Below are 24,197 nucleotides of genomic sequence, written 5' to 3'. Positions count from 1 at the left end.
CCTTTCTTAGATATAGCCAGCAAAGTTTCTAGATTTAAAATATTTAGAAATCATTTTAAGAAGATTAGGGGCAAGCTGAAGTTTATATATAACTAATGATGTCAGTACCAATAATCACAATAATAATAATCACAACAACAATCATTTTTGTCATTGCATGGACCAGGAAGAGCACTCAATGCAGCATGTCTTTCAACAAGACAAAAAAAAAGCAGATGTAAAAGTACGTCTGTGGATCACTCAATAGTCTATAGGAGGTTTCCAATGCCAGAAGGCTGCAGTGAAACACATGAAGGCCTGCAGAGGACTGATTGGTGTAGGATATGATAGTTGACCTTGAACATATGTAAATGTAATGTACTGCACATAAATGGGCAAAGAGATTCAGTACTGTTCACTTACACTGTTGGTGGTAAAGCATGGGAAACAGTAACAAGGGGACCAGTAACAGTAATTAAATATATAGGAGTAACAACCCAGAATGTGTGATATGACAGCATAATAATAGTTGTAGAAAATACAGTTTACAGGCTGATTGTCATGGGATGACTCCTTAAAAAATGTAATAATTCCCCTATGAAAGAAGTGGCTTACAAAATACTTGCTCACCAATCTGGGACCTTACCAGGTTAGATTTTGGGATGACTGAATCATAAATGATGCGTGCGAGAGCATTACAGAAACGTTCAATGAAGTCCAGTTCCAGACATTACAAGAGAGGTAGTGTGGATCATGGAGAGGGTCTTTTTTGTTGAACTTACAAGAAAATATGTTTCAGAAGTTGAGTTACATATCACATCCTCTCACATACAGATTGCAAATGACCACTTTGAGAAAACAGAGCGTATCTGGAAGTTTACTGAAAGTCATTCATTCCGCACTTCTTGCAGAATACAGATGTAGATAAAGTGACTGAGACAATCGTACACTGAATTTTCTTCTGTGCACATGACAACTATTTACTCCTGTTCTTTCCTCTTGTCCACTCTACATTTACTGGAGAACCTACGATTGAGACTTCTGAACTTTTTGACAGAAATCATTGAAGCTCAGTATAACTGTTATGGGGTCAACGGAAGCGTCCAATTCCACCCATCTGCTTTGACCCATGATGTAAGGGTGTTGTGGTGTGTGACGTCATTACGAGTTTACAAGTTAAATGTTTTTGTAGATGTCATCTTTTTGTGTTTTTTATATATTTATTGTGTACTGAATATGTTTTAATTTACTTAGGGAGGTTTGACTTTTGAATTTTTTGGTGTTGTGGTTTTGGTTTTGTTTTTCGTAGTTGAAGGTAGTGGTTTTTTCATATCAATAGTTACGGTTGACCTATACAGGTCAAGGGAAATGACTGATTCCAATTTTCGTAGTTTTCTATGTAGGTGCTGGTGTTTTGGTATAGTCAGCTGTGGTCAAGGGAAATGTCTGATTCCAATTTTCATAGTTTTTGCTGTAGGCGTTAGTGTTTTGGTATCGTCAGCTGTGGTTGATCTATATAGGTCAAGGGAAATGTCTGATTCCTGTAGATTTTGTAAAATTTTTTTTTTTTTTTGTTCATCATTTTTGTGTTTTGGGATCGTGGCATGTCTTTCTTTTACTGTTTTATTTAGCTTTCCCCTCCCTAAAACCCCCAATTTCCGCAGCTGCCCCATTAGTTTAATTGTATTTTTGAAGGGAGATGTACATATTTTCGTGTTTGTTGCCATGTGTATGTAGTGACATCATAGGCGCCATATTGGAGACGCTTAGAATAGCTATTTCCTCCATATTGATGACGTCATGGGTCAAAACAGACAGGTGGAATCGGACACTTCGGTAATCCCCTGTTATGGGCTGTAGATAATATAATAGTCTCATTACCACTGTCAACCACCCACAGGAATGAATATCCTTTCAGTTGAGGAATAATTTCTTCATTGGTAAAACGTTCATCTTGTAAAATACTGTTCATGTCTATGAACTGAACCTATGATGCAAGAAATGCCTCACTGGGTGTGAGTTCTTTTGCATTTACATGGTACTATTTACCATTAGACAAACACCCCAGTACTGAGGTATTCCATTATTTTGTAGTTACTAAATTATTATTATTATTATTTCCAACTGTTGGTGCCCTTGGTCAATACTATCTGACAGAAAATCAACAGTAAAGTCTCCCACAAACAATGATTCTCCAGTTAACAATTCTCCTTACCAAAAATATTGCTAGCTGCTTTACAAACCTTACGATGTTGTTGGTGGCCCATAAATTGTCAGCACTAGAAGCTTGTGTGTTTCCTGATCTGCTATGATGACATAGCATTCAAAGAGCTATTCAACACAATATTCGTTAGCTTGAAAGGCGTAGACTTTGCATTTACAGATACTCCCACATTCTTCACATTAGTTATAAAATAGTATACCTACGTCAACATTCAGCAATTCACTGTGAAGTGGTACTTCCAATTGTGTCAAGTATTAAGGGTCTTCCCATTCCATTTGTGTATGGAGTACACACAAAAAAAGAAGATTACTTAAATGGCTCTGTGTGTGGTGTAATAAGTGTAACTGACATTACAACCATAAACTGGTTTTAGTGTATAATGCTTTATTGACAGTATGTAGGCAGCTGTAGTATTAACAAACAAATATTAACATTAAAGGAATATTTTTCAATTTAAAGTGCTTATCTTTAAGTGTATCCTCTAACATTTTGCGATATTTAGTTATTTTCTTCATTGTAGCAGGTGAGCTCTTTTTCACTGCACTGTCTGGAGTAGTTAGGCTTATACAGTTCTCCACACCCTGCATTTTTTGTAATTTGTGTACTACATATGATATAGGTCTGCATAATATGTGGCAGAATACTTGTCAGAATTTTATGTGTTACTATAATGTAGTGGTAAAGTGTCAGACTACAAATCAAAAGTTTTCGGGTTGATCCCTGGTTACTCATAGGAGTTTTAGCTGCCATCACTACTTTCACTTCTGGTAATGTTTATTAACATGAAAAAATCTCCAATTACAGTGTAGTTCGGAATCCACTTTAAACTGGCAGTAACTGACTGGATAAGTCAGTTCAAGGGCTGGAGGAAGGAAAAGGCATACACACTCCAACGGGACCAGTGCTGTCGAGTTCAAAACAATCTTCGGATTGATGACAGATTTTTATCACTACATAATGCACCTTTTTTGGATTTATTTTGCAGTTTCTGTTGTTATATCAAAATGTGTATTAAATACGAGGGAATACAGATCTTGTGCGACACTACTCATAAATTTGTTGCCACAATCTCTATTTCGTCTTAACATTCAATGGCTTTGCTAACTCACAAGTAATTTGGTACCTGCAAACCTCAACTACGCTAGAGACTATCAGCCATCACAAACAAGATTTCCAAATTGAGAGTCGCTTGAGGAGGGAGGGGGGGGGGGTGCACACGAATTTAAATGGGCCTGTGATTTGTCCAGCTGCAACTGGCTTACTAGAATATGACTTCTTCTATACAGTTGTAATGTCTAATGAACGCCTAATTCACTAGATCAACTTTTTTTGTGACTTAACGTCGGTTACGAATTACAACAAGTTTCAGAACATTCGGCACTAAAAACTACACGTAGTGCATCGTACGTGTCCTAAGTTTATAAAATCATCAGAACAGTATTATGTTCTTTTGGAGAGACACAATAATCTGGCAGTTTGGATATGTGCTTACCAGCGGTGCCACGAAAGATTAACAACCATACATTCAAAGAATGCATGGGCACAGTTTCACTATGTTTATATTTTACTGTTTTGGTGCGCTTGCAAAATGATATAATCAATAATATTTATTAATTTGAGGACTATACAAAATGATAGGAAACGAGCTTCGTTCCATAAACAGCATAACATCACCGTAAAGTCTATATAAACCATATCCGCGTGGTTGGTAATTGGTATAACGCACAGTGAGTCAGCTGTTTGTTCTTTCGCCCTAAGGAAAACAAACCTCAGCATAGTGTTAAGATTTAATTTGACATCAATATTATTTAAGAAATATGATTTAAATCTGAGCATGAACGTGTTTGGTAATCAGAATAATGTTTTCGCGAGTGTTTTAGCTGTTATAACACGAGAGTTTTATTATGTCGAAGCGGAGTAATCAACGGTGAGAAATATCTCGATTCCTCTTCTTCGTCAAAAAGTAGCCGAATTTCACAACACAAAGATCTACTGCACTGGGGACGACAAAGGAACTGAAACTTCGGTGCGCAAGTGGTGATATGCTATGAATTTCTAGTCTTCGTTTCAATAACTGGGTCGACATCATGGACACCACTAGCGCAGAGGTACGCACTAACATTAACTGTGTTCATTACTAAACTGGAATAATTTTACTGTTGTGTTATACAAATGTAGATGAGATTAAAGGAGAATAGAAAATGAAATATGCTGTCACAAGCAGCATGTCAGAGTGTTTATCGTCGGGTTTTTAAACATGCCAGTGCACTGATATTATTTGTGACAATATTTTTGTTCCCTCGGCTTCGCGGCTCGTTTGAATACGTAAACCAAACATTGTGCCGACTTTGGGCGCTATAGATAGTATAGCTGCCAGTCTGGCGTAGTACACTCGCTGGGCAATTGTTAAAAATATGTGTGTGTGTGTCCACGAACATAATCCTTCAACGCACACATTATTGTATGACGCGTTTCTATAACTACGCTTCAAATACTCTGAGGTGAAACTGCACTTGCAGTGTCTTCGAAAGAATTGCTAGCAACAAAATAATGTAGCGTAATGGATGAGTGCTGACTTGATGGAATTAAGTTTCATTGTAGCAATTCGTATTTTGATAATGTGGATATGGGTGTCCACAGAAATTTCACAAGGGGTGGGGGTGCGGTGAAAGATTGAAATTGACATGTTTTGATAGAAATGAGTTGGACATTTTCGAGACGTGTAATCCCCCAAGAGCTGAATTTTATAGATAAATCAAAAAACTTATTATATTCTAGAGAATTGATAGTTATCCTCTCATTATGTACGTAATAGGTAGATTACTTTGATACTCTAAACCAACAAACATATATCATAAATGAACTACAAATGCAAGGGTGATTCACTACGTAACTCGTACCCAAAAATAAGTTACTAGCAATTGCTGAAGCCATAGCATTGTGCGATATTGTCTCACTGCGATCAGCCACGTATTACGATATTTGGCTAAACGACAGGTTTGGCGGAATCGCAGAAGCGCGTGAGAATTTTGTAATGAATAAAATCTCCGTACTCGAGATTCCAGGGCTAGGAGTGCATATGGACGTGGACATCTATTTACAGTAATGTATCATTTGTTGGACCATCAACACGTGACCTGTTATTATAAACTTTTTTTCCAATCTCAGTTCCCTCGACAAGCTGCCCTGTGTGATCTTTGACGCTCCTTGAATCCATTTTTCATCCACTTTTTTCCGCTTGCAGCAAAGTACAGTGGCCGGCCGTATGGCCGTGCGGTTTAGGCGCTTCAGTCTGGAAGCGCGTGACCGCTACGGTCGCAGGTTCGAATCCTGCCTCGGGCATGGATGTATGTGATGTCCTTAGGTTAGTTAGGTTTAAGTAGTTCTAAGTTCTAGGGGACTGATGACCACAGGAGTTAAGTCCCATAGTGCTCAGAGCTATTTGAATTTTGAAAGTACAGTAATTATCACGACAGCAGCGTCTTTATCATCTAACATTCAGAACCACAACAATGTTATGCACTCTTTTATTACAAGACTCCCAAATGCTGGTCCTCTATAAAAGAAAAAAAGAAGAGGAAGTGGAAATATTAAGTATTCCATTTTTTTTTACAGAAGGAATGAGAAAGTTGGATAGAAAGATTTAAATACAACAAACAGCCTGCGTAGCAAAGCCTTAAGAAGCTATTGTTGTTACATTCACCCCTTCTACAATTTTGTCGGGAGGCTCATGTGCAAGATACTTATTGGATATGGCACATATTGGCGTTCAGTAATAACCAGTTTCTCTCCAGGAATTACAGTGGTAGTTTTCCAGACGTCCACTCAAGCACGGGCAGTGCTTTAACTCGGTTGTAGACTTTATCTCTGGTTAACTTAAATTTTAATTTCATACACTTTAAAAACAACAACGCAGACTTGACATATGGAACAATCGGGTCTACTGCCGGATGTTTGTGTCGCTCTGGCACAATATTTCGGCCACGTAACTCGTTGCCTTCTTCAGGTGCTACCTGAACCTGCCGTGCTGGAGGATCTTGTCCAACACGGCAGTCTCAGGTAGCACCTGAAGAAGGCAACGAGTTACGTGGCCGAAATATTGTGCCAGAGCGACACAAACATCCGGCAGTAGATCCGATTGTTCCACATCTCAAGATCTCGCCGGGAAAGCCTGAAGAGTTACAACGCAGACTTATTTTCTGGGGATAAACTATAGCGCCCTCCTAGACGGTCGATAATACTATGCAATATTTAAGTTAACAGAAGAGGACGTCGTATATCCTCGTGTGTACGAAGTTTGGAAAACTGTCATTGTCCTTCTTGGAGAGAAACTGGTTATTATTGTAGCCCAACATTTTCAGTATTCGATTCGTATCTTGCACATAAGTCTCCTGACAAAACTTCGGAAGAGGTCAATGCAAGCAATAGCTTACTATGACTTTGATATGCAGGCTTTTTGTTGTATTTAGGCCTTCGTAACAAATTTTCTCATTTCTTCCGTGAAAAACGAACGTGATTATCATTTCCATTCCCTGAGTATTTGTTTTTATTTAAACAATCATTGGCCAATTTCGAGTATATGGCAGCCATATTCATGCATCTCTCCGCATGAAAATTGAAACTGACTGATAGTGGTGTAAATAAAACACAAATATACAGTCTCAAAAGAAAATGTCACAACTTGGCCACATATTTTAAGGAGAAAAAAGGCACGTTAACAAGATATCAGTCCCAGCAATCGATCCCGCGCGAAAATTCGGGCCATAATTCTGATGTAAGCTGTTATGACCTGAGTATACAGCCATCATACTTCAAGCACGGGGGTTGTTTGTCACTTGGTCCACCCCACTGCAGCCGTTTAATGCCAGAATGCACAGTACTGTCTGGCGAAGTGGGTATTTAGAGGTTCGTGTTCACAATGCCGGTGAACCAACTTGCGACACAACGACAGTGCTTTGTTCATTGTGTCAAAGTGCGCGGTTTCCAGCCTGTAGCTGATGCCAGAGATATTTGAACACTTTTACGTTGCGATTCGCAAATGCACTATGAATTAATGGACTGAATGAGTGTGTCGTTAAATGAGTAGCGTAGCGCCATTTAATTATTAACATGGCTGTTGTGCGGTGTTTTCTTTGTACTAAAAATTGAAACTGCTAAAGTGAAGAAGTTGCGTTTTTCTTTAAAGCGATTGGCATGATAAAATCGAAAATCATTAACTCTAAATAATTCTTCGGTTCTTTAGGTTTATTCATACTGCTTTTGAGGCGTCGTATTGAACGTATACGTGGGGGGAACAAGGTTTTAAAACACTTTCGGCAGAAGTTTTTCCCTCGTCTCTAATCTGCCCTCGATTTCAACATTCCGCGAATTGGACTGCGCTGGTTGCCTCTCTCCTGTACAGTAAATTGCTGGGGCTTAAGGCGGCTGCAGTGGAGCGCGCGCAAAGTTTAAAGGCTATACATTCAGAAGGTCATAACTGCGTACTATCTTAATTATGAGACAAGAATCGTTTGTTGGGACTGATATCTTGCAACTGCGCTTTTTCTCCTTAAAGTACGAAGTGACGTTGGTGATATTTCCTTGTCAGCGGAAATATGTCGTATTACGAGAAATTTCCGTAAATTATATTCGCAATTACAGCATGAAACATGCAATTTGAGCAAGTTACACACATTTATTAAAAAAAAATACTTAGACATTTACACGCTTGCCATATAGATCTACGGTAACTAATTGATTCCACATTTCTCTTTAAACCTGCTTATAAGTTACTGCAAATTAATCAAGTGTAGAATTACTCATATTGGGACCGTATGCTTGAAAATGTGACTGGAATTTAGCACTCTTAGTGTTAAGAGGCGAATAAAGATAGTGGTCAATGCTGAATATATCGCTAGAAATAAAATGTTCACTTGTTCAAAATTTTTTATATTGCCACGTTTTGGGCACATCCCATCTTGAGAATATCACATAAAAAATCTTCATACGAAGTATAGAGTCACATGCGTCCATCATCATCATCATCATCAACTGATGAAGGAGTCATGGGCGCATGTGACTCTATACCTCGTATGATGTCTATATTATATGACGTTCTAAAGATGGCGTGCGTCCGAAACTCATCAATATAAATTTTTTTTGGACAAGTGACCAATTTATTTCGAATGACCTATTCAGTACCGACGTAAATCCTCTCAGCTATTGAGCTGTGTTGCAAGGTATTTAACGTTGCGCCCCCTTCCCCCCCACCCCCTTCCTGCCCGCCGGAGGTTCGAGTCCTTCCACGGGCATGGGTGTGTGTGTTGTTCTTCGCATAAGTTATTTTAAGTAATGTGTAAGTCTAGGGACCGATGACCTAAGCAGTTTGGTTCCTTAGAAATTCACACACATTTGAACATTTTTATTTAACTTTTGCAAAGCATTTAGATTGTGGTCTGGCATCTTCAACGATAGAGAAAAGAACGCGTTGATAGAATAAGCAGTGAGGAGAGGATCCCTTGTTGAAGTTAATTGGGTGACACCATATAGCAAAACAGACGAAAGAATAGAGAACCCGTGAAGGGCGCTGCATCAAGCACGTGAGGATGGCCACGGGCACGATTACACTCGTAAAAATACCAGGGGAAAAAAAAGAACGTCGCTTGTTTCACAACAACATTGAACAGTGTATGAAAAAAGAATAGTTCAAACTACTTGTCACGCAATGCAGAATATTTATTATGAGAGCTGTAAATTAAGTTCGCAAATAGTGGTTAGAACACCGTAACAAATTAACATGCTGGGCCATTTGCCATTTGGCAGCACGAGGCTGGCAGCTTGAATCGTAGATTTGGTAACGCCTACAGTAATGGTATCTTTTTTATTTGATTCAAACTAACACCTACACGTACGTCATTATTCTCCAAACCACGGTGAAGCGGATAGCAGTGGGCACTTCCCATGCACCAGTTATTAGGGCTTCATCTCGTTCAATTGACGTATGAAACGAGGGACAATGATCGCTTAAATGCTTCTGTGCGCCCCGTGAGCGATCTAACATTCGTGAGAGCTATATGCAACAGACTGTCGAATATTTCTAAATTCATCACTTGAAGTTGGTTCTTGAAACTTACTGGAGATTCCAGTCTGTTTTCAGGTGTTTGACAGCTTACTTCTTTCAGCAATTCCGTGACGCTCTCCCATGAGTCAAACAAACCTGTAATCGTTTGCGATACCTTCCTTTCTATACAGTGGGTTAAAGGCAAAAGGCCCGAGCGACGGATCGCAGCGATCCGTTGCCATGGCGTGCGGTCTCTTGGAACTCTCATGCTATGTTTGTGAATTGCATGCGAAATACTGGCGGTCTGGCTACCTGGCCGCGACTCATTGGCTAGTTATTAAGCATGGCTGTACAGTTTTGTTTCGTTTCGCTTTGCCCTCATTGAGCAAGAACTTTTTATTAAAATTTATAGTATTACTGGATCACAAACAACTCTGAGAAGTGGAGTTGAAGCCGGAGTCGCCGTTTACATTAACGCAGTGATTCCCAATCTCCTGAGGGGTAAAAACTAAACGATTCGTTTCTGTTTTAGTTATTTTCAAAATATCATTACTATTATCGTAATTCGGTAAGACTCTAGTATTGATTATATAAGTTATCAACAATTACTTTTCTCAGTGAGACATCTACGTAACAAATGCTAAATATCTGGAGAAAATATCTTCTCCAAGTTGTGCTTACTAACTACAGTAGTCTAGAAATTGCTTCATTACTCGATTCGAGACGCATAAATGAATTACTTGGCAGTACGACATAGCAGTAACTACATAAGGGCTACTATAGAGCTCTACACAGTGTTAGTATTATTATCATTGTTATTAGTGTGATTAGACACAAAGAATTAACAGCCTGAAGTCGTCCTGTTTCTGCCGTATCAGAAGTACGGGGTGCAGCAATCAAGTGATTTACAAACAATAAGTTTAGTGCACTCATCTGAAACTGTTTGATTTTAAATGGGGTTGCATTGTACAGATCAAGCAAGTGGCGCAATGGAGAGGAGTAATGCAGGGGAAGTATGTTTTGTAACAAGTGCCCACCCTCACTGTGAATAGTTGGCTTTATCTGAGAAGGAGTTGTAGTTAGCACTTGCGATGTACCACGAATTCCTTCGTCATTCACTCTAACACACACAAACTAAATATCATTCATCTTTATTTTAAAAATAAAAGTGTTCCAAGAAAAGTCTTTCATTGCAGTTTAGTTATGTGCTAAAGTTGGTGATAAAGTGGGGGACGGAGGTGGAGAGGGCAGGGTACTAGCTAATTTTACACTCAGGGGTAATGGTCTAAGAAAGGTTGGAAACCACTGCATTAAGAAGTAATGCAAACATGAAAACACTGAGACCCTCCGATTTTGCAGTAATTTGTATTTTGAAGCTTGTACTGTTGTAGTAGAATTGATGGGAAGTTCTTAGTCACGATGGATTGGGCTCCATCTGACGATTTTGAGTTATTTGCGCAACAACTACACACATTATTAAGGTTTTTAACTTCTAAATAAGATGATGTTCCGTAACCGTAAGTGGACATTTTAATGTATATATATTGGGGCAAATCTGTTATACAGCTATACTCACGTTTACAACTATATTGTCATTTCGTATAATGTAACTTTCCCTCATGCAATTTATTACAAGAGTCGTGGATAGCAGCAGTATTCCTACTAACAACGTTTCTATAGACACATCGAGATTGCAAAACAAATTTTCTAAATGCCCGCAATTAAATTATAACACTAATAAATGAGAAAGGAATTGTATTAGCACTCTGGAAAGACGAACACAGCTCACTTGGCGTCAGTGAAACATTTGATATATTCTGTTAATTAACCTACAGTGCCCAAGGAGAGCGTTTCAAAACGACTTTAATAAATTGAAATTCCAAGATTTTAAATTTATGTCTTGGAGGGATTTGTGATAAACACGGCAGTTTATTTTCCATATCAGAATTTTAGATAGAGTGGCGTTTATAATACTGGTTGAAATTGATCGACAAATCGCTCGAGTGGCGGGGTCTCGGGGACGACCGATGGCGACGTTTCGCTGCTGTCCGTCGTTTGTGTGCCGGGTGGGGAGAGGGGGCTTGCACGGAAATGGAAGTCGCACACGGAGAAAAGATTGCTCATACATGAAGTTCATAATCAATATAGAAATCGTCTTCTGTGTTGACGTGTTTACCACGTTGACTGCCACGCGATCGCCGGCTGCAGCCAGAAATAAATGACTACCGGCCGAAGCCTCCCGATGTCTGTCAGTTTCTACAGTTTCGTGCCTGCGGAGCTGATATGCTAGCTTATATTTAACAGATGATACTTTCAGTCTTCTGAGTAGACTGATTGCATTTCTCCAGTATTCTACAAATCAACCGACACCTGCCACCTGCTTTACCTACGACTGAGCCTCTGTGATCGTTCCATTTCATATTCTTACAAATTGTTACACTCAGGTGTAGAAATTAACTGACTGATCTGTGACCCATCGATAAAGTAGTTATAGGATACTATGTTTTTTTTCGTTTTGTGCAGTGTAAAACTTCGCAGTTCTGAACATTTAATGGATACTGCCAACCTTTACACTACTTTGAAATCTTGTCAACGTCTCACTGAATGTTTTTTGCAGCTTTTTCCACCCCTACTTCCATTACTGACAACTGCATCACTTGTGAAAAGTCTGACATTATTGCTGTTATTGTCTGTGAGACCATTGATTTACAATATGAACATCAAAGCTTGCGCCACCTAAAGTTACTATTGTATCTGCCTATAACTCTCGATCCAAGACAACATTCAGTGACGTCCTTACCAAGAAGGTCTCAATCCAATCGCAAATTTCGCTTGATACTCTATACTATCATACACGGTGCAGTCACATTATGTGACCACCGCCTGTGTTCCCCGTCAACGTACAATAACCACGCACAGACGGCAGGTGGCAGCACTAGCAGTGGAGGGTTATAAAGCATGTCGGGGAGACGCGGAAAAGCGTGCAGTCGTTGTAATGCGGAAACGGAGCGATTTCCCTGACGTCCAAAACGGGATGATCATTGGATTTCGGGCCAAGGTTGGAAGCATTTCTGAAACGGGTAAGTTTGTGACCGGTTTGCGTGCCTCCATGGTTAAAGTATAAGGGGCATAATTACAGAAACCAGTACCTGTGTGTTAGAAGTATTGACCCCAGTTGTTGAGACACTTGTCCTACTGTGACACAAGACAGTGAATGGCTGTATCGTAAAATTCCTGGTCCTGACATATTAAGCAGTTCCGCACGTACAGTGGACGTCGTCGTCCAAGGTGAATCGTTTGCCCCTGTGCTGACGTTCTTCTTTGACCAAGATGGCCCCCTTCTGATCCACTTCCTGCAGCACTGGACAACAGTGAATTCCCAGCGTTACTCGCAAACCTAGACCATCCTCCGCCAAGCGATCAAATCGGAGCGACCGGGCAATCTCACCCGTGGGGTCATTGTGCTCCACGACAATGGAAAGACTCATACGGCCAGCACAGTGGTGGCACTCCTGCAGAAATTCAAATTTCTCGGCCACCCTCCATACAGCCCAGTTCTCTCTCCCCGTGATTACGCCAATTTTGGCCCCCTTAAAAAGGCTCTGAGGGGCAAACGGTTCACCTCGGACGACGATGTCCAGCTTTACGTGCGGAACTGGTTCACAACGCAGCCCCGGGAATTTTATGAGGCAGCCATTCACCGCCTTGTGTCACAGTGGGACAGTCTCAACAGCCAGGGTCAATACTTGTAACTTACAGGTACTGGTTTCTGTAATTATGCCTCCGGCTCGTTTCTTTTTGAACGCCCCTTATATACTGTGAATGCAAAATGATGCTGTCCAAAACTGATGTCAAGGCAATGTGGTGCAACACGGGCCATTGATGACAGGGGTGAATGATGGCTACGGAGAAGTATACGAGCGAATAGACGTGCAACTGTAGAGCAACTGACTGCCCAGATGAGCCAAGGGTCTACCAACATTGTCTCCTCAGCGGCTATTCAGCGAACCTTGCTGCGTATTGGCCTCCGCAGCAGGCGCTTGGTTCATGCTGCCTTGCTGACTGCTATTCATCGGCAATGCAGACTGGAATTTGCACTCCGGGCAGGTGGCCTTCCAGATGAATCACGTTTTGAGCAATATTTCAAAAGTACCGCCCGCATTTGCCAACCGCGCCGCCACCGCCCGTCAGTCTGCACGCTACTCGTTCGTTTCTTTCGCCAGTCGACTCGACTGAATCGAGTTATCGAGTAGCTGTACTTTCCTATGTAGCACGCGCGTCCGCGTCATCGTATGTTATACGTTTCTGTCTCGCACATAGATGACTAACACATAAGTACGTGAAAAATCGCGGCCATTCTAGTAATCTCGATACGTTATTCTGTCTGGCATTAGTTCGAGAAAAGTCGCGAATATTTTACTGATTTCTTGTACAGAGAACCTTCGATATGTAGAAAGAATAAATTTAAATAAAACTTCCGTAACTTTGCATGTGACTTGATTATTTATTATTATGGTAAAAGTAAAGGTAGTTCAAGATATCTTTAGCGCCCCAGCCCCTTTGATGTTTGCCGGCCGTGGTGTCCGTGCGGTTCTGGCGCTGCAGTCCGGAACCGCGAGGCTGCTACGGTCGCAGGTTAGAATCCTGCCTCGGGCATGGGTGTGTGTGATGTCCTTAGGTTAGTTAGGTTTAAGTAGTTCTAAGTTCTAGGGGACTTATGACCTAAGATGTTGAGTCCCATAGTGCTCAGAGCCATTTGAACCATTTTGAACCTTTGATGTTTTTCTGTATCCGCCAATGCTCATCCTAGAGTTAGAATGCTGAGGATTCACTTCATGGGACTCTGTCGTTATTAAACATTATTGTGAAAATGTTCCAAGAGGTTCTTTCACTGACGCCTTATTTTGGCAGAGCAAGAAACGTTTCAGAGTCATAACTGCTTTTGAGACAACCTTCTTCTTCACTGCTTTCTTACGTAGATGTCTCTTTTACATCATCAGCAGTTGTACCGAACAGTCAATTTTGTTTGCATCTTCAGAAAAATGTCCGATGTATTGTTCAAGATATGCACAGCAAAAAAAGTTTTGCATCACCCCAGTTCCCAGAACCCCTGAAGATAGACATTGACTGTGGATATTGTATCACAGACACAGTCCCTTTGACTGTTCAGAGATGTCACTAAACTACACCTGCCCAAAGATGTGGACAACCATGCATGAGCAGCATTGAAGGGGGTCCAGCAGTAGGGGGACAAACTATTTTGTGGCGCATTTTGTTGGCACGGGTTGCCTACAGTAGGGGCAGGTATACACTCAGGGAAAATGTATTGTTCTCCTTTGATTGACAGGTACTTAACCTATTGTTCTCCTTTGATTGACAGGTACTTAACTTGTTATTCTGTTAAGTGGTTTTCCATATCACCCCCATTTCCTTTTGATTAACAGGCACTTATGCTATTGCCCCCTCCCGCCCCCCTTGCTGCTACAGGTACACTTTCAGGTCTGAGTTATTGGAATAGTTCCTCTCACACTTACCAATTTGATTGACCACTTAATGAAATTGATCTATTAATTAACATCTCACCCACTGGTAAATCCCCCCCTCTCCTCTCCTCCCATAGAAAATGGCGGGAAGTTCACGTTCCATCAGGACAATGCAACATATCACAGCTACCTTCATTAACCTAAGAAAATGCTGGGAAAAAAGGGCACTTGGGCTACCTCCACTAACCTAAGTCATCCGACCACCTCCTCTTCCCAGGAATTGGCTGGAACAGGACTCAGCCTGTGCTGGATAGGATGGACATAAGTCTTACTTAACCTATTGTTCTGTTAAGTGGTTTTCCATGTCACCCCCATTTCCTTAAACTATTGTACCACCTTTGATGCCAAATTAAGTAATTAGTTATGTCCTCCCACCATTTTCTGGTACACTTTTCGAATTTCACATGCTTTTGATCGCTATTTCTTCTTTGTTACCCACCCCCTTAAACTATTGTTCTGTGTTTTACATAAAATTGTGCAAATTAATCTAGTGTTCTGCACTTAACCTGCTGTTCTGCTACACACACACCCTTAACTACAGTATAGCTAACACCATGTATATAAAAATTATGCAAATTAATTAAATCCATATTTTTCACATGTATGGGCTAGTTTTTTTAATTCACAGCATCCTATTGGTCGGTGAAATCGATGGAATACAGTTTAAACAAAAGATTGCTAGTAAAAAACACAACCCTCCACTCAATGCCTGATATTGCTGCTGCCGTCAGCTGCCAAACGACACGTAGGAGTCAGTTTGGGTCCCGCAAGGATGAGGCGGTGACATGTCTTTCATACATGACACCCGAGAAATTTCTGTCAAAACACGTGTTCAGCTAGATACCGTTGCTGGCACGATGACGCATAGCTGTGGTTCAGGTTAAGTGCCGAGATAGATGCTCCAGTGCTTCCCAGAATAACACAGGGTGCATTCTTCCTAGTGATCGTCACCGAATTTACCTGTCACACTGCTGCTGCTGCTGCTGCTGGTGTGGAACACCGTCTCACATGACATTAATTTTTGCTGAAGATGAGTGCTATTAAGGAGGTGAAGTTTAAGATGGGATATAACAAAATATATATAATGGTTGCGTAGGATTATGCCTATCATGCAGCACGAATTGAATATGGGAGCAGGAGGCATGTGACCATGTCTGCTTCCAAAGATATATACCAGACATATCTAAAATTATATCTCCTGTCCTTCAAGAAGACAACAGACATAGCATGTGGTTACAAAACTGTACACCGTCACAGCGGGAGCAGGGTTGAGAAAAAATAACACAGAGATTGTGAGGTAAATATTAATTTATTTCTGATCCAACTTAAAAGAAATTTTACATTTTCATAAGCAGACACATTGGAGAGAAGGACACCCATAGAATTCCAGGTCTTGAACAGCAGCAAACTTAGAGATATCTTATGAACCCAGTTCTATTTCCACAATATCTTTTTCACCATTAATATCCAGATGCAGTTTGTTGTTAGTCTGAGTGATATCTGGGATGCTGTTGTATGTCTCCAGTCCAATCAATGCAATACTCCATTCACCAATGCTCAAATCAAGTGGCGGCAAGTAATTTGCACGCAGTACAGATGATCGTTCTTTTAACACCAAAGTGCATCTGAACCTCAACTGATGAAGGAATGTTTAAAGCTCCTCCTTATATAGCATGTTTCTTTTTCTTTGCAAACGTCAAGAGAAACGTGATGCATAGATGTCCACAGAGGTGTGTATTAAAGTCCTGATAGCGCCGATAATTGTAGAACACACATCTTCTGTGAGTGAAGTATTGTTGTAATTCTTCTGGCAGTTGCAGGTCACCAAATGAGTCGAAATAGTAGGCGGTATCAACATTTTTCATAACATATGATACCCAGTGGATGCGGGTAAATTCACAATGCCACATTCACCGGTTTTCCACATAGTCTTCAGTAATGAATCCCGCATAAACGCACCAGGGAATCTTAGTATGCTGAATTTGTTTCTAACAAACTTAAGAAGATCAGTATTTGTGAGAAGTCGATCTGGTAGTACAGCTAATGTGATTTTTAAAAATTTATGATTAGACCAAGCCCTTTCCTGTTCAGTTTCAAGTATAGTCCTTTTCCGATGACTGTGGCTTCCACCATGGGTTTATGTCTTCTTGCCTCTTCTAACTGGGCTTGGGAGTTTTGTGCGTTCTTGACCGTTCGAGCGATAGCTACAGCACCACCAGCGAGGGAACCTACCGCCGAGAGTGCGTAGAGGGCTGTTATAAGAAATGAAAGAAAACTGCCAGATATCTTTGGTATTGGAAGAACTCTAGGTGCTTTAACCTATCCTCTTTTCTTCTTCCCCGCGTCTTTCTGCTTCATTGCGTTTTTAGCTGCATACATCGCCGTCAGGATACAGTTCTCCAAATAGTTCTGCTTCCCGCCCTTGTCCTACTTCATTCATAACTCTCTTGAAATTCGTCACTCCTAAACCCAACTTAATTTTTCCTTGCATGGTTTTATCAACAGCAAATGCTGCGATGCGTTGACTTATACCAATATCTTTTCTTCTCCGTATTGCCTTAGCCTTATCAGCTAAAATCCTATCTGCAATGTGACGACTTGATAGATCTTTATTTGCAGCGTATGCAATTTCATGTATACACGCTTCGTCGAGCAGATTAACCCCCTTATCACCTCGTGCCAAGCATTTCTGAAGCTTTGTCCCAGGTCCACAGTAGTTATGCCCAGGGATGTGTAATTCCACTGGCAGTTTGTCTAGTATACCACCTCCTCTAATGTGTCTCCTAGCATGCATGGTATGCTATGTGATGGTTGTGAACTATGCGCCCCCATTATATAGCAAATCGTCGGAATCAATCCAACTGTTTTGTGTGGCAGGAAAACCAAGCCATTTGACTAGTGCTTTATTTCCATGACGTCTTATGACTCTCACCACGAGAAAAACATGCGGTTCTGAGCTTTTCTGCAACTCCTCGGTGTAGAAGCAGCCTGCAATTTCTTCACCTTTACTATCCTTCAATATATAAGTTCTAGTATGCGTCTTTGCACTTTTGAAACTGTAAATGTCTCTGTTGACCAGTTCGGTAAGTATGATTTCTGAAATGCTGTCTTGTGTTTTGAGATACATACCAAATCATCTACATTAAATTTGTGTCAGCGTGAATCCAGCATTTTAATGCGATAATACACCGCATCTAAATTTCTGTCAGCGTGAATCTAGCATTTTAATGCGATAGTACACCGTATCCATGAGTCCATTATCACGAACATCGATTGGTCTCATTTTTATTGTGGTATGTTTGGTTCGATTATACTGAGCAATTATTTCAGGGAGGATATCTGTCCATTTGTATGAACTTCGAAAGTTAAAATGTATCCACATTCGACATTTTATTGTTCTGTTCAGACGTTCCACGACACTTGCCTGCAGGTGAGTGAATGTTGAGTAGTGATGTATTCCATACTGGTGTATCACGGTCTTGAAATACCTGTTGTGAAACTCTTCGCCGTGATCGGTTTGGATGTTGTCTGGGCATTGATTCGTCGATGTCTGTAGCAAACGCTCAAAAACATCCGCGACATTTCTACCAGTTTTTGTTTTAACAGGTAACTCCCAAGCAAATTTGGAGTATGTATCAATAAGCATTAAAATATATTTGAGTCCATTATTGTGACGTGAATATTCCCTCCTATCTACAAGATCAGCTTGCCACAAGTCATCCAAACCTTTAATCACAACATGCCTACGAGGGTATGTCTTGCGTGCTCGTTTGTGCAGTTCACGAATTACTGTCTCCATATTTATTCGATGATATCTCTCTCTCTAAGTTCAGAGGTTATTGAAACAACCTCATTCGAATAAGCTGTATTACCTACAGCAGCTGATGCCATGAGCCGTTGCGGTCGTCAGAATATACACTCCTGGAAATGGAAATAAGAACACCGTGAATTCATTGTCCCAGGAAGGGGAAACTTTATTGACACATTCCTGGGGTCAATTACATCACATGATCACACTGACAGAACCACAGGCACATAGACACAGGCAACAGAGCATGCACAATGTCGGCACTAGTATAGTGTATATCCACCTTTCGCAGCAATGCAGGCTGTTATTCTCCCATGGAGACGATCGTAGAGATGCTGGATGTAGTCCTGTGGAACGGCTTGCCATGCCATTTCCACCTGGCGCCTCAGTTGGACCAGCGTTCGTGCTGGACGTGCAGACCGCGTGAGACGATGCTTCATCCAGTCCCAAACATGCTCAATGGGAGACAGATCCGGAGATCTTGCTGGCCAGGGTAGTTGACTTACACCTTCTAGAGCACGTTGGGTGGCACGGGATACATGCGGACGTGCATTGTCCTGTTGGAACAGCAAGTTCCCTTGCCGGTCTAGGAATGGTAGAACGATGGGTTCGATGACGGTTTGGATGTACCGTGCACTATTCAGTGTCCCCTCGACGATCACCAGTGGTGTACGGCCAGTGTAGGAGATCGCTCCCCACACCATGATGCCGGGTGTTGGCCCTGTGTGCCTCGGTCGTATGCAGTCCTGATTGTGGCGCTCACCTGCACGGCGCCAAACACGCATACGACCATCATTGGCACCAAGGCAGAAGCGACTCTCATCGCTGAAGACGACACGTCTCCATTCGTCCCTCCATTCACGCCTGTCGCGACACCACTGGAGGCGGGCTGCACGATGTTGGGGTGTGAGCGGAAGACGGCCTAACGGTGTGCGGGACCGTAGCCCAGCTTCATGGAGACGGTTGCGAATGGTCCTCGCCGATACCCCAGGAGCAACAGTGTCCCTAATTTGCTGGGAAGTGGCGGTGTGGTCCCCTACGGCACTGCGTAGGATCCTACGGTCTTGGCGTGCATCTGTGCGTCGCTGCGGTCCGGTCCCAGGTCGACGGGCACGTGCACCTTCCGCCGACCACTGGCGACAACATCGATGTACTGTGGAGACCTCACACCCCACGTGTTGAGCAATTCGGCGGTACGTCCACCCGGCCTCCCACATGCCCACTATACGTCCTCGCTCAAAGTCCGTCAACTGCACATACGGTTCACGTCCACGCTGTCGCGGCATGCTACCAGTGTTAAAGACTGCGATGGAGCTCCGTATGCCACAGAAAACTGGCTGACACTGACGGCGGCGGTGCACAAATGCTGCGCAGCTAGCGCCATTCGACGGCCAACACCACGGTTCCTGGTGTGTCCGCTGTGCCGTGCGTGTGATCATTGCTTGTACAGCCCTCTCGCAGTGTCCGGAGCAAGTATGGTGGGTCTGACACACCGGTGTCAATGTGTTCTTTTTTCCATTTCCAGGAGTGTATATACTGCGGGATTCGATTGTTCACTGCTTTATGCTCAATGTAAATACCATCACCGCCGCCGCCGCTGCTGTTGTTGTTGTTGTTGCCATTTTCGCCTTCAAGTATTGGTTTTATAATGGTTTTATATTTCTTGTTGCTCAGGCTTTTCGCGATCTCATGTACATCAGTCATGTGCAGTATTTATCAGTATGTTTCCCTCTCAGTAACTGAATAATTTATAGGTTTTTTGGTAGGTCTTAGGAAAATAAGATTCATTAAGCCAGGTGTTCTCTCAAACCGCCTATCACCAATCTGTATTGTGTCATCAGTTACAGTTATAGGATGCGTACGCAACATGTACGGTCTTCCCCTGCTAACGCTGAATGTTCTATCTATCTGACCAGGGTCGTGACGGATAATGTATTCTTCAACGGCAACACCATCGTTATCGTGTGTTTTTGTTTTTGCTGAGAGCTGTCGGCTTAAAGGTCTCTCTTAGTGTTTACTGTCGAACCATATGCCCTAACCTTAGCAACCGTAATTTCTCACGAACTGCTTTCCACGCTTGAATCACTTTCTGCTTCGTTGACATCTTAGTGTATACTAATCAGACATCTCCGCAGCGTTAGACTTTATATACCCACTCATTTTCTTCTTCCTCTTACTATGTACCTGCTCCCCCTTCTCAACAGTAAGGAACTCTACATCTATTTTCCCCTCAATAGCCTCGACCTTTTCAATTAAGTCGGCTACTTTCTTACCGAGTCCATTAACTAACTCATTTAACGCATTCACCATTCTCAGAAGAGTCTGGTAATACGTCTCTAGTTCCCTGCGCATACCTCCAACATATGCACAATAGCCTGAATTTTCGCATCCATATACAGGCGAATATCTTAGAAGAAAGATTAAGAAAAGGCAAACCTACGTTTCTAGCATTTGTAGACTTAGAGAAAGCTTTTGACAATGTTAACTGGAATACTCTCTTTCAAATTCTGAAGGTGGCAGGGGTAAAATACAGGGAGCGAAAGGCTATTTACAGTTAGTACAGAAACCAGATGGCAGTTATAAGAGTCGAGGGGCATGAAAGGGAAGCAGTGGTTGGGAAAGGAGTAAGACAGGGTTGTAGCCTCTCCCCGATGTTATTCAATCTGTATATTGAGCAAGCAGTAAAGGAAACAAAAGAAAAATTCGGAGTAGGTATTAAAATTCATGGAGAAGAAGTAAAAACTTTGAGGTTCGCCGATGACATTGCAATTCTGTCAGAGACAGCAAAGGACTTGGAAGAGCAGTTGAACGGAATGGACAGTGTCTTGAAAGGAGGATATAAGATGAACATCAACAAAAGCAAAACGAGGATAATGGAATGTAGTCAAATTAAGTCGGGTGATGCTGAGGGAATTAGATTAGGAAATGAGACACTTAAAGTAGTAAAGGAGTTTTGCTATTTAGGGAGTAAAATAACTGATGATGGTCGAAGTAGAGAGGATATAAAATGTAGACTGGCAATGGCAAGGAAAGCGTTGCTCAAGAAGAGGAATTTGTTAACATCGAGTATAGATTTAAGTGTCAGGAAGTCGTTTCTGAAAGTATTTGTATGGAGTGTAGCCATGTATGGAAGTGAAACATGGACGATAACTAGTTTGGACAAGAAGAGAATAGAAGCTTTCGAAATGTGGTGCTACAGAAGAATGCTGAAGATAAGGTGGGTAGATCACATAACTAATGAGGAGGTATTGAATAGGATTGGGGAGAAGAGAAGTTTGTGGCACAACTTGACTAGAAGAAGGGATCGGTTGGTAGGACATGTTTTGAGGCATCAAGGGATCACAAATTTAGCATTGGAGGGCAGTGTGGAGGGTAAAAATCGTAGAGGGAGACCAAGAGATGAATACACTAAGCAGATTCAGAAGGATATATGTCGCAGTAGATACTGGGAGATGAAGAAGCTTGCACAGGATAGAGTAGCATGGAGAGCTGCATCAAACCAGTCTCAGGACTGAAGACCACAACAACAACAACAATACAGGCGAATGTTCTGTCTATGTACACCCATTCTTTCGGGTTGAGAGCTACACATACGCGCGAATTTGTCCATGGTGCAGTGTACACTCTCTTACCGTGCTATATATGCAGAAACTCTTGAAAGTTTCGCCTGTACCTACCCTCACTCAGTTTTCTTATTTTATCAATAATGAGAAACACATACTGTGAATGATTCCAGCAATCTCCACATATCTTTACAAAATCATTGAACGACATGTCCGTTTCGACATGTGCCTGGTAAATGTGTTTTAAATTCAGATTGTCTTGTTTGAAGGCTATAATGCGGTTTGCATTATCCCTAACCAACTGTTTCGGGATTCTGGAATATGTTTAGCGATAAAATACATCAGCACCCATATGACGACCGAAACAGAAATATTTTCGAATTTGGCCTTAGTTTTCGACAGCAACATCATCAAATATAAAGACAGTGTTTGGCTTTGCTTTTTCAGGTGGAAAGATATCACTGCTTTCACCGTATGTCGTGTATGTAACACCACCTACATCACATAATATCTCCTGCAATAGCTGATACTTGGGTTGAAACAGTGCAACCACTCTAACATTGGAGAAATGTTTTCTGTCAACTATCTGCTTTGAAAGTGGGTCACAATATTTCTCTTGTAGTTACAACACTTCTCTAGTGGTCGCCACTTTCGTGAATGATGATGAAATGATGAGGACAACACAAACACCCACTCATCCCGAGGCTGGTGAAAATCCTTGACCCTGGCAGGAATCGAAACTGGGACTCCATGCTCAGAGCTGTAGACTCCAGTGGTCTGGAGTCACACACACACACACACACACACACACACACACACACACAACACACACCTCCAGTGGTCTGGAGTCACACACACACACACACACACACACACAATAGCTGTGTCTGCACATTGTAAAGGACTCAGACCCATCCGTTTACGTATATACGAGGTGCGACAATAAAGTAATGAGAATGATTTTCTTTGCAAGATGTGGCAACCCTGCAGGCTTGCGTAGGCACAATATCTTTGACCTTTTTCTATAAGCTGCTTCTAGTCCAAGCGGCACATCGATGCAACTGCTCAGTTGTGAGTTGTGCTGTAATAAGTTAATACGTGTCTGTGTCTCTCGTCACGGAAATGGAACTGCATAATATTGCCCAACGGTATACCATTTCTTTTTGCGTTAAATTGGGTGAAAACGCGACAATGTATGGTAAGCTTCAGAAGGCTTTTGGAGAGGAAGTTATGTCAAGAGCTCAAGTTTTTCATTGGCATAAAGTGTTTAATGAAGGCAGAACGAATATTGAGAATGAAGACCGCAGTGGACGACCATCAACCTCATGGACAGATGTCAACTTGGTCAGGGTGCATGAACTCGTACGATCTGATCGAAGATTATCCGTGAAAATGATTGCAGAACAACTGAACATCAATTGAGAAGCGGTTCGTCTAATAATAATTGAAGATCTTAGTATGAGAAAGATTTGTGCAAAAATAGTCCTCAAAAATCTCACACCACAACAGCGAGAAACACGGAAAAATGTGGCAGCCGATCTGTTAGACTAAACGGAAATCAATCCAGAATTGTTGAGCCATGTTATCACTGGTGATGAAAGTTGTTTTTTCAGTACGATCCAGAGACAAAACGCCTAAGTTCGCGATGGTGCTCAAAGGGATCACCCAGACAAAAAAAAAAAAAAAAAAGCTCGGATGTCAAAATCAAAAGTGAAATACATGCTTGTGTGTTTCTTTGATTCCGAGGGAATTGTTCATAAAGAGTGGGTGCCTCCTGGACAAACAGTTAACCAATATTACTACAAAGAAAGTTTAGAAAGACTTCGTAAAAGAGTTCTTTGTGTCCATGCCAACATTGCTGATAATTGGATTCTGCATCATGATAATGCGCCATCCCATACTGCTCTGTCATTACAACAATTTTTAAATTTCAGTACTACCACAGCCAGCTTATTCACCAGATATCGCTCCATGCGACTTTTTTCTATTTCCAAGAGCCAAAACGTCGGTCAAGGGACACCATTTTCAAACAACACAACAT

At 41.6% G+C, this 24,197-nt stretch overlaps 1 protein-coding gene across 7 annotated transcripts in view; it reads left to right on the top strand.

Annotated features, from left to right (window-relative positions):
• The first annotated feature begins 3,930 nt into the window (after window positions 1-3,930).
• The window catches only part of LOC126161915 (uncharacterized), a 103,317-nt gene continuing 83,050 nt past the window's right edge, over window positions 3,931-24,197 (top strand). For all 7 annotated transcript variants that reach the window (XM_049918085.1, XM_049918078.1, XM_049918077.1 and 4 more), the window contains exon 1: window positions 3,931-4,311. In XM_049918085.1, the coding sequence (XP_049774042.1) occupies window positions 4,291-4,311 (21 nt within the window). In that variant the 5' untranslated portion in view covers window positions 3,931-4,290. The remainder of the gene's footprint in view (window positions 4,312-24,197) is intronic.

Source organism: Schistocerca cancellata, chromosome 2, assembly GCF_023864275.1.
Source record: "Schistocerca cancellata isolate TAMUIC-IGC-003103 chromosome 2, iqSchCanc2.1, whole genome shotgun sequence".
Classification (NCBI taxonomy): Eukaryota; Metazoa; Arthropoda; class Insecta; order Orthoptera; family Acrididae; genus Schistocerca; species Schistocerca cancellata.
The sequence above is the reverse complement of the archived record's forward strand: the minus strand, read 5'-3'. Positions and strand labels throughout refer to the sequence as shown.